General features: G+C 43.6%; 1 protein-coding gene across 1 annotated transcript in view; it reads right to left on the bottom strand.

Moving 5' to 3' along the window:
* LOC134357412 (low-density lipoprotein receptor-related protein 2-like) overlaps positions 1-12,059 on the bottom strand; it is a 123,473-nt gene that overhangs the window by 82,860 nt on the left and 28,554 nt on the right. The window contains 5 exon segments of the mRNA XM_063068977.1: positions 3,972-4,111; positions 4,183-4,301; positions 5,004-5,225; positions 5,435-5,606; positions 11,187-11,315. Coding sequence (XP_062925047.1) covers positions 3,972-4,111; positions 4,183-4,301; positions 5,004-5,225; positions 5,435-5,606; positions 11,187-11,315 — 782 coding nt within the window.

Below are 12,059 nucleotides of genomic sequence, written 5' to 3'. Positions count from 1 at the left end.
ACAGTGAGTATAGGAATAGAATGAGGTGGAATATAAATGCGTGGCTGAGGGATTGGAGCAGGGGGCAGGGATTCAGATTTCTGGATCATTAGGATCTCTTCTGGGGCAGGTGTACAAAAAGGACGGCTTGCACTTGAATCCGAGGGGAACCAATTTCCTGGTAGGGAGGTTTGCTAAGGCTATTGGGGAGAGTTTAAACCAGGATTGCTGGGGGGTGGGAACCAATCTGAAGAGACAGAGGAAGAGGCGGTTAGCTCACGAATAGAGAAAGCTTGGAGACAGTACAAGAGGGAGGATAGGCAGGTGATAGGGAAGGGACATGCTCAGACCGATGGTTTGAGATGTGTCTATTTTAATGCAAGGAGTATTATGAACAAAGTGGATGAGCTTAGAGCGTGGATCAGTACTTGGAGCTATGATGTTGAGGCCATTATGGAGACTTGGATGGCTCAGGAGAAGGAATGGTTACTTTGAGTGCCAGGCTTTAGACGTTTCAGAAAGGACAGGGAGGGAGACAAAAGAGATGGGGGCGTGGCACTGTTGATCAGAGATAGAGTCACAGCTGCAGAAAAGGAGGAAGACATGAAGGGATTGTCTACAGAGCCTCTGTGGGAGGAAGTTAGAAACAGAAAGGGGTCAATAACTCTACTGGGTGTTTTTTTATAGATCAGCCAATAGTAACAGGAATATTGAGGAGCAGATAGGGAGACAGATTCTGGAAAGGCTTAATAACAACAGGGTTATTGTGGTGGGAGATTTTAATTTCCCAAATATTGTTTGGCATCTCCCTACAGTGAGGGGTTTAGATGGGGTGGAGTTTGTTAGGTGTGTTCAAGAAGGTTTCTTGACACAATATGTAGATTAGCCTACAAGAGGAGAGGCTATACTTGATCTGGAAATGAACCAGGTCAGGTGTCAGATCTCTCAATGGGGACCATTTTGGAGATAGTGATCACAATTCTATCTCCTTTACCACAGCAATGGAGAGGGATAAGAACAGACAAGTTAGGAAAGCGTTTAATTGGAATAAGGGGAAATATGAGGCTATCAGGCAAGAACTTGGAAGCATAAATTGGGAACAGATGTTCTCAGGGAAATATACGGTAGAAATGTGGCAAGTACTCAGGGGAGATTTGCGTGGAGTTCTGCATTGGTACATTCCAATGAGACAGGGAAAGGATGGTAGGGTACAGGAACCGTGGTGTACAAAGGCTGTTGTAAACCTAGTCAAGAATCAAAGAAGATCTTACGAAAGGTTCAAAAACCTAGGTGATGATAGAGATCTAGAAAATTATAAGGCTAGCAGGAAGGAGCTTAAGAAAGAAATTAGGAAAGCCAGAAGAGGCCATGAGAAGGTCTTGGCAGATAGAATTAAGGAAAACCCCAAGGCATTCTACAAGTACGTGAAGAGCAAGAGGATAAGATGTGAGAGAATAGGACAAATTAAGTGTGACAGTGGAAAAATGTGTATGGCACCGGAGGAGATAGCAGAGGTACTTAATGACTACTTTGCTTCAGTATTTTCTACCGAAAAGGATCTTGGTGATTGTAGGGATAACTTACAGTGGACTGAAAAGCTTGAGCATGTAGATATTAAGAAAGAGGATGTGCTGGAGCTTTTGGAAAGCATCAAGTTGGATTAGTCACTGGGATCAGACGAAATCTACCCCAGGCTACCGTGGGAGGCAAGGGAAGAGACTGCTGAGCCTCTGGCAATGATCTTTACATCATCAATGGGGACAGGAGAGGTTCCGGAGGACTGGAGGGTTGCGGATGTTGTTCCATTATTTAAGAAACGGAATAGAGATCGCCTAGGAAATTATAGACCAGTGAGTCTTACTTCAGTGGTTGGTAAGTTGATGGAGAAGATCCTGACAGGCAAGATTTATGAACATTTGGAGAGACATAATATGGAATAATCAGCATGGCTTTGTCAAAGGCAGGTCTTACCTAATGAGACTGATTGAATTTTTTTGAGGATGTGACTAAACACATTGATGAAGGTAGAGCAGTAGATGTAGTGTATATGGATTTCAGCAAGGCATTTGGTAAGGTACCCCATGCCAGGCTTATTGAGAAAGTAAGGAGGCATGGGATCCAAGAGGACATTGCCTTCTGTGGCAAGCCATTTCTGGATCCACAAAGCAAAGAGTGGTTGTAGACAGGTCTATTCTGTATGGAGGTTGGTCACCAGTGGAGTGCCTCAGGGATCTGTTCTGGGACGCCTACTCTTTGTGATTTTTATAAATGACCTGGATGAGGAAGTGAAGGGATGGGTTAGTAAATTTGCTGATGATACAAAGGTTGGAGGTGTTGTGGATAGTGTGGAGGGCTGTCAGAAGTTACAGTGGGACAGTGATAGGATGCAAAACTGGGCTGAGAAGTGGCAGGTGGAGTTCAACCCAGATAAGTGTGAGGTGGTTCATTTTGGTAGGTCAAAATGACAGAATATAGTATTAATGTCAAGACTCTCTTGGCAGTGTGGAGGATCAGAGGGATCTTGGGGTCCAAGTCCATAGGACACTCAAAGCTGCTGCGCAGGTTGACTCTGTGGTTAAGAAAGCATATGGTGCATTGGCTTCATCAATCGTGGGATTGAGTTTAGAGCCGAGAGGTAATGTTGCGGCTATATAGGACCCTGGTCAGACCCCACTTGGAGTACTGTGCTCAGTTCTGGTCACCTCACTACAGGAAGGATGTGGAAGCCATAGAAAGGGTGCAGAGGAGATTTACAAGGATGTTGCCTGGATTGGGGAGCATGCCTTATGAGAATAGCTTGAGTGAACTCAGCCTTTTTTCCTTGGAGAGACGGAGGATGAGAGGTGATTTGATAGAGGTGTACAAGATAATGAGAGGCATTGATAGTGTGGATAGTCAGCGGCTTTTTCCCAGGGCTGAAATGGCTAGCACGAGAGGGCATAGTTTTAAGGTGCTTGGAAGTAGGTACGGAGGAGATATCAGGGGTACTTTTTCTTTAAAAAAATGCAGAGAGTGGTGAGTGCATGGAATGGGCTGCCGGTGATGATGGTGGAGGCGGATATGATAGGGTCACTTAAGAGACTCCAGGACAGATACATGGAGCTCAGAAAAATAGAGGGCTATGGGTAACCCTAGGTAATTTCTAAGGTAAGGACATGTTCAGCACAGCTTTGTGGGCCCAAGGGCCTGTATTGTGCTGTAGGTTTTCTATGTTTCTATGGATTGTATCAGCAAGCTCTGCTACTAACTCACCTAGGGTGAGCCTGTGATACCACAAGCAATCATAATTGATTGGATAACACAGCTCAATATCAGACCTTTCTACTAAATTGTAGTCCTGACCTACGAACTTGAGAGCACAGCTGCAATCTATGGGCTTCTGGTCTACGTTTTACTCCATGATACAAGTTTCATGGAGAGACCCTAAACCACAACTCATATTGCACCAAGTTGCTTGTTTTCAAAGTAATATTTCTAAATTCCTACAGAAAATGTCCTAGACCTCAAAGTGCAGTGATTAATTTATAGCAGGAATTTGGTACATTCTTATTGCATCCTCAAATTTTAGTTAATATAAAAATATTGCACTAAATATTTACAGTTGTAGCAGGATAACATTTTGAACTATGTTCCAATTATTCACTTTGGGGTATAAGCAAATATTAATAACACTTGCTCTTCAGTGAACGATTTGCCAATTATTAGATTAGTGGCAAGACTAAAGTTTATTGGCACAAGTAAATAAGCTTAAATCTTAACAGACTGACCACCTCTGGAGTTCAGGTTCTCAGAGGTGTTGATGCAATCTGAAGTGTCAGTCGTGCAACACAGAAACAGGCCCTTCAGCCCATCATATCCATGCCAACCATCAAATACACATTTACATTAATCTCAGGCTATCAGATGATTTCCCCACCCAAAACTATATTTAAACCTAAACCGTAGACAATGAAAGAAATTAAAATTGCACTATTTGGTCAAGGACTTTTTACCTCAAATACTGCAACAGCAGAAGGATGAGCAAGGAATTCCGAGGAGTAAAGCACTGTTCTTCTGTTTTGTCCATTGAAGTTAATATAGGATAACAAGTGCAGTTTGGAGTCAACCCAATAAAGAGAACTTTTCACAAGATCTGTAGAGAAGCAAATTATTAACCATGTGCCAAAAGGGAAATGCAAGAAAGAAAAGTACAAACTCACTTACCAAGTGCAATGCCATTTGGCGATTCAATCTCTGCATTAACCAGAAGCTGCCTGCTAATACCATTCATACCAGCTTTCTCTATTGTTGCTGGTACTCCTAGATCCGACCAATAAATAAACCTTGCAAAGCAAAATAATGTAAAACAAGTCATCTTTAAAATTAATCAAGACAAATGCATTAAATATGGAACACCAACTGACAGCTCATTGCCCAATTTTCAACACTCCTGGCATCGAGTGAAATTAAATCATTTTGTAGACCGCCCACCACAATTTCAGCCTTGTGGCTTTTTGTTCTTGAAAGCAAGAGTTTAGTTCCATCAGAATCAGAAAAATATTGAAATCTGTGGACCTACACAGCCCAGGGAACTTCTATCTAGTCCAGCTGAACACAAGTTAGTGAGAGCCACTGTAATCAAACCATTAAAACAATGCCACATTGTTTAGCAGGAAAGGAAACATTTGGTTTTGATCTCCAAGGTAGGTCATCATAAAACACACACTTGGATCAACATTTTCTAATAACCTCCTGAATTTGCCATACAAAATTTGGAAAGAAATAAACATCTTTGAAAACAAAGTGATCAAATGTGGACTGGGGAGGGAATGGGTGACAAAAGGGAATTAGAAGTTTTGGACAAACTGTGTTGAATGACCTATATGTTCATCCCCCAAAAATTAAAGGTTAAGTTAGTTGCATTGTTGTTTAGTATTCCTTCTTTTCCTACAACCATACCTGCCCATTCCAAAATGTATCCAATAAGAGATACGAGTGACATTTAAATAAAAGAATAAATAAAAGACAATGTTAAGATTCTGTACCCTGTCAATGGATCAACTGCCACAGATGCTGGCTCCCTCAGGCCGGTGTCAAAGAGGACCTTCCTTTCAGTTCCATTGAAAGTAGCCACAGATACAGTTTTGGCACCATCATCAGTCCAGTAGATATGCTTATATATCCAATCCACTGCAATTCCCTTTGGATTGTTTACATCTTTAAGGATCCTTGAAACATCAAGAATTTTCTTCTCACGCATGGACAAACTGAGGATGGTTTGGAGAAATAACACATGACATTAGGTTGTATTAATTGTGCGAGTATAAAGTTCTGAAATTCCTCAGGATTAGTACCAAACCAGGAAAGTTAAACTATCCACTTTCCAAATGAATACTTTAACAAGTGTGAAGGAAAAACAGCACCTGAAGTTAAATTTGCAGCACAGCAATCTACAGTACTACTGGGGACTCATTACCTGAAGATAGCCTGCTGACCCTCATCAGCCCAAAATATTCTCTCCTCTGCAACATCAGCATCCAGGGCCACAGCATTCCTCAGCTGCGCAGCAATTTGGGTGTACTCCTGGTGATGTAGTCCCAGCTTGCGGATGTCATGGTGATTTGCGAAGATCAAATAAGGCTCTTTGCCTAGAAGGGATCACATTTAAATTACATTTTTTTTTAAAAAGAAGGATAAATGCAAGGGGAATTCAGTACAGCTTCAACGTGTGCACCAAGTCAGAAATTACAAGGTGTCCAATTATAAATAAGAGACTGAAATCTTCCACTGTTTTCACAGTAACTACAAATCTTCCATCTACCTAATGATTAAAGTGATATTTGACTATACTTGCAGTTAAAAATTCCCTCAACTGCATTTCACTCCCACCCCCCTCACAGCAAAGAGCTTCCCTGGTCCTCATCACAATCTTATTAACCTCCATGTTCTGCAGATCATCCTTTGCAATTTCCACCACGAAATACCAGCTCATTCAAGCATCCCGTTCCTTCATTCTGTGCAAACAAGAGCAAATCTGCAGATGCTGGAAATCCGAGCAACACCCACAAAATGCTGGAGAAACCCAGTAGGCCAGGCAGCATCTATGGAAAAAAGTACAGTTGACGTTTTGGGCCGAAACTCTTCAGCAGGACTGTAGAAAAAAAAAGCAGAGGAGCAGATTTGAAAGGTGGGGGGATGGAAGAAACGCCAGGCGGTAGTTGAAACTTGGAGGGGGAGGGATGAAGCAAAGAGCTAGGAAGTTGATTGGTGAGAGAGACAGAAAGCCATGGAAGAAAGAAGAAGGGGGGGAAGGAGCACTAGAGGGAGGTGATGGATGGGCAAGGAAATAACATGAGAGAGGGACAAAGGGGTGGGAAATGGTGAGGGGGGGGGTGGAGGCATTACTGGAAGTTCAAGAAATCAATTTTCATGCCACCAGGTTGGAGGCTACCCAAATGGAATACAAGCTGTTGTTCCTCCAACCCAAGTGTGGCCTCATCGCGACAGTAGAGGAGGCCATGAATGAACATATCAGAATGGGAATGGGAAGTGGAATTAAAACGCGTGACCACCGGAAGATCCCACATCTTCTGGCAGACAGAGCGTAGATGCTCGACGAAATGATCCCCCAATCTATGTCAAGTCTGACCGATATACAACAGGCCACACTGGGAGCACCGGACACAGTAAATGACTCACAGGTGAAGTGCCGCCTCACCTGGAAGGACTGACTGGGGCCCTGAATGGTAGTGAGGGAGGAGGTGTAGGGGCAGGTGAAGCACTTGTTCTGTTTGCCAACAGGGAGATCAGTGCGGAGATCCTCCATTCTGCAAACAACCAATTTAAGGCATTTTCTCAAACATATGCCTTTACTTCTCTTCCCACCACTCAGGGATTTCAAACAATCCTTTATAGTAAAGCATATTTGCACTTCAATGGAATCCAGTACATTCCATTTGGCATTCTTAATTCAGCCTCCACTACACTGGAAAAGCCAAATACATCAGCTGCCAGCTTTTCCAAACCCTTTGGTCAATCTGCAGCAGTGACTAAGCACCCAGATGCTCATCACTAATTCTCCATCTCCCTAGCTGGGGCCTGTGGCCTCCTGTAATGTTCCGGAAGACTGTGGAAGCGCAAGGAACAGTGCCTCATCTTCCATCTGGGCTATTTTCTTGAATCTTGAGTTCAAGAATTTCAGGTAAGTATCAGGAGAAGCCATTTCCATTGCAAGTCTTTCTGTCTTCATCTCTTGACTGGTACTGCCTAGTTTACAGGGCATTTCAGTATTCACCTTTGATCTCAGGAGCAGCCCGACCAGCATTTGCCAGCTTTAACACATCATTTCTCTAACTGACCTCAGCCTATTGACCAGATCACTCCATAAACATCTGGACCACCTTAGTGACCTTGGTCTCGCCCTATCAAAGTTTCTCCTTTGTTCCATCCATCTCAATTTGCTGCGAGCTTGTTTTTCTCCCCCACTTCCCCAGTTCAAATCAAGTGTCTCCAATCTGAAACACCTTCCACAGATGGTGCCTGACCTGTGGTATGTTTCCACTGGATGCAGTTTCGATTCCTGTACATGTCTTCAGTGAAAAAACAGACATCAAAAATATATTGTTGACAGAAACGAGGACAATTTGAAGGACATTTTTAAATACCCAGGTTTGACACATTAAGCAGCATAGATTGCTTGAGTGGAAAAATCTATCACCTGATTAAATGTACATGATGGTCAAAGAAGTTATCTTAGTATTAACCATATATCCAGGAGTTCAAATCCCTCTTCATCCTTGTCCCTCACCCCTACGTCTCATTCCACTGCCAGCAATCTTCAAACTTCGTTCTATTCAAAGTTATTCCTTAGAATGAAGTTTTTCCCACTTATTCTGGTAGCAAAGAAAATGCTCAACCTTCAAGAATTAGAATCATGTTCTGATAAGGCAACTGGGAGATTTCAGGAACATTTGATTAACAGCTAATTTTATGCCGCTGCCCAAGTGCAGTTCAGCAAGATTTCCTGGAATAAATGCATGAACCAGTGCAACATAGTTTATTACTTTATAGATTAGAACTATTTTCTAACACCCTACAGAAAAAGAAACTACATGCCAAAATTCAATACATTAATAGAATTTCCACTGCATTTGCCTCCAGTACCTGCTGTTTCAAAGTCCCTATTATTTGTCCTCTTCCTTGATTACCAATAGCTACTAACTAAACCAAGATTAAAATGCAATACAACTTTTAGATTCTAGCACAGCTTCAAGTGCCTGAGATGAACTGTTTCTTACACTTCAAGTGCAGCCTGTTGAAGGGCTGTTTTAAATCGGAAGAATCCCAAGTCAGTGATATATCAGTGTGGCAAGTAACAAATGTTACCCAGATAATCACACTGGTTTTACTCTTGCTGCCAAGTTCAATTCAGCTCATTGTATTTCAGTCAAATTCTAATTTTCCAAGTTCATAGTTTGAAGTAAAAACTAGTTGCAATGATGTATTTGTGAAGTGATTGAACGAGCATCAAAGGCTCTGAACTCCACTTCATGCAGATTGGAACTATCCAAACACGAGAAAATCTGCTGATGCTGGAAATCCAAAGCAACACAAAATGCTGGATGAACTCAGCAGGCGAGGTAGCAACTGTAATAGAAACATAGAAAACCTACAGCACAATACAGGCCCTTCGGCCCACAAAGCTGTGTCGAACATGTCCCTATCTTAGAACTACCTAGGCTTTACCCATAGCCCTCTATTTTTCTAAGCTCCATGTAGCCATCCAGGGGTCTCTTGAAAGACCCTATCGTTTCCGCCTCCACCACCGCCGCCGGCAGCCCATTCCATGCACTCAACACTCTCTGCGTAAAAAAACTTACCCCTGATTTCTCCTCTGTACCTTAATCCTGTCCGCCAATGCCTTCTCATGGCCCCTTCTGGCTCTTCTAATTTCATTCTTAAGCTCCTTCCTGCTAGCCTTATAATCTTTTAGATTTCTATCATTGACAAGTTTTTTGAACCTTTCGTAAGCTCTTCTTTTCTTCTTAGCGAGATTTACAATAGCCTTTGTACACCATGGATCTCGTACCCTACCATAACTTCCCTGTCTCATTAGAACGTACCTACACAGAGCCCCACGCAAATATCCCCTGAACATTTGCCACATTTCTTCCGTACTTTTCCCTAAGAACATCTGTTTCCAATTTAAGCCTCCAACTTCCTGCCTGATAGCCTCATAATTCCTCTTACTCCAGTTAAACGTTTCCCTAACTTGTCTGTTCCTATCCCTCTCCAATGCTATGGTAAAGGAGACAGAATTGTGATCACTATCTCTAAAATGCTCTCCCACTGAGAGACTTGACATCTGACCAGGTTCATTTCCCAATACCAGATCAGTACAGCCTCTCCTCTTGGAGGCTTATCTACATACTGTGTCAAGAAACCTTCCTGAACACACCTAACAAACTCGACCCCATCTAAACCCCTCACTCTTGGGAAATGCCAATCAATATTTGGGAAATTAAAATCTCCCACCACAACAACCCTATTATTATTACTCCTTTCCAGAATCTGTCTCCCTATCTGCTCCTCGATGTCCCTGTTACTATTGGGTGGTCAATAAAAAACACCCAGTAGTTGTTGACCCCTTCCTGTTCCTAACTTCCATCCACAGAGACTCCGTAGACAACCCTTCCATGACTTCCTCCTTTTCTGCAGCCGTGACACTATCTCTGATTAACAGTGCCATTCCCCCACCTCTTTTGCCTCCCTCTGAGTGCATCCCTTCTCTAACACCCGCCTATCTTCCCTTTCACACTGTTTCCAAGCTTTCTCTATTTGTGTGCCAACCTCCCTTTCCTCCGTCACTTCAGTTCAGTTCCCATCCCCCAGCAATTCTAGTTCAAACTCTCCCCAATAGCCTTAGCAAAACTTCCCGCCAGGATATTGGTCCCCCTCAGATTCAAGTGCAACCCTTCCTTTTTGTGCAGGTCACATCTGCCCCAAAAGAGGTCCCAATGATCCAGAAATCTGAATCCCTGCCCCCTGCTCCAACCCCTCAGCCACGCATTTATCCTTCACCTCATTCTATTCCTATACTCACTGTCACTTGGCACAGGCAGTAATCCTGAGATTACTACCTTTGAGGTCCTGCTTCTCAACTTCTTTCCTAACTCCCTGTAGTATGTTTTCAGGAGCTCTTCCCTTTTCCTACCTATGTCATTGGTACCAATATGTACCACGACCTCTGGCTGTTTTCCCTCCCACTGCAGGATATCGTGGACATGATCAGAAACATCCCGGACCCTGGCACCTGGGAGGCAAACTACCATCCGCGTTTCTTTCCTGCATCCACAGAATCGCCTGTCTGACCCCCTAACTATAGAGTCCCCTATCACTGTTGCCATCCTCTTCCTTTCCCTATCCTTCTGAGCCACAGGGCCAGACTTTTGCCAGAGGCACGACCACTGTTTCTTCCCCCAGGTAGGCTGTCCACCCTAACAGTATTCAAGCAGGAGTGCTTATTGTTAAGGGGGACAGTCACTGGGCTATTCTTTAGCACCTGCTTCTTGCCCTTCCCTCTACTGATTGTACCCACTTCTCTGTCTCCTGTGGTCCCAGGGTGACTACCTGCTCCTCTCTATCACCTCCTCACTCTCCCTGACCAGATGAACGTCATCGAGCTGCAGCTCCAGTTCCCTAACGCAGTCTCTAAGGAGCTGCACCTCGACGCACCTGGTGCAGATGAGGTCGTTCGGGCGGCTGGGATTCTCTAGGACTTCCCACGTCTGGCACCGAGCACAGAAAACTGGCCTCACATACATACTTTCTGTCTTTATTTTAAACAGATAACCTACCTCGTCTTGACCCTTTATCGCCAAAGCCCCGTTGAGCCAAAGCCTTCCTACTCTGTCTCCCTCTACTCTGGCGCCCGTTCTGTAATCTGTCTTCCTTTTAAACTCTTCCCACTATTTTCACTGGCCGACCTCCACACACTTGCGCAGTCGTGCCCCGTTCAAACCACTGAAGAAACCTGGTGAAGGGTCTCAGCCCGGAAGGTTGACTGTTTACTCTTTTCCATTGGTGCTGTCTGGCCTGCTGAGCTCCTCCAGCATTTTGTGTGTGTTTCTTTGGAACTATCTAAGGCCATTTCCCAAGCTCCAATGACTGCAAAAGTGGGCGACAAGGTTATCAATCACCATTGCTAGTTAAAAACCAACAGTACTTGCCTCCTACTGCCTTGCAGACTTGATTAATTGGATCCATGCGATAGCCTGCAAAGCATCCACATTTGTAGCTTCCTTTCAAATTAATACAAATTTGACTGCAGATGCCAGGATTTTGACACTCATTAGTATCTGAAAAATTAAACACAAGCTTTAAAATTGTTAGCCTTTGTTTTGAAGCTGACTGTTTAAACCAGACCGGGTTCTTTTGCTAACAATTCCAATCCACAAAGCTCAGATAGCTTTTCAAGATGCTTATTAACTGTCAGACCACTTTAGGTAACTTGCTTCAATCCAATACATGGAAACATATTCAACAAGATAGAATACAAAAATGCATCTTCCAATTGGACCATTCCCATTGTCAGGTGAAAGTGATCGACTTACAAAAGACTGCAGGACTGTTTTGAATGCATGGACTGGAGCATATTCAAGGAGGCAGTCACCTAGAATCATCACATCAACGCTGGTAAATATCTGGGATTGGTGACTGTCTATATAGGAAAATGCATAGAGGATGTCGCCATGATTAAACACTACACTGCCAGGGCAAACCAGAACCTACAGCTGACCACACTGTTTAGGAATTGAGACGCGGACTTCAGATTGGGGGATAGGACGACTCTAAGGTCAGCAAGATCCACGCTCTCGTGTGCCATCAAGGTAGCAAAGCAAGACTACTCACAGAAAATTTACAGACACCTTTATGACACCAGGGACATGCAGCACATGCGGGAAGGTATGAATCCCTAACAGACTCTACAAACCCTGCATGTCAACCACAGCGATGCCTCCCTTCCCGATGGGCTGAATGCCTTCTATGCACGAATAGATGCAAGAAATGATGTGACAATTGAGGAAATCCCCCTCCCCCAG

Source organism: Mobula hypostoma, chromosome 16 (assembly GCF_963921235.1).
Source record: "Mobula hypostoma chromosome 16, sMobHyp1.1, whole genome shotgun sequence".
In the NCBI taxonomy this organism is placed as follows: Eukaryota; Metazoa; Chordata; class Chondrichthyes; order Myliobatiformes; family Myliobatidae; genus Mobula; species Mobula hypostoma.
The sequence above is the reverse complement of the archived record's forward strand: the minus strand, read 5'-3'. Positions and strand labels throughout refer to the sequence as shown.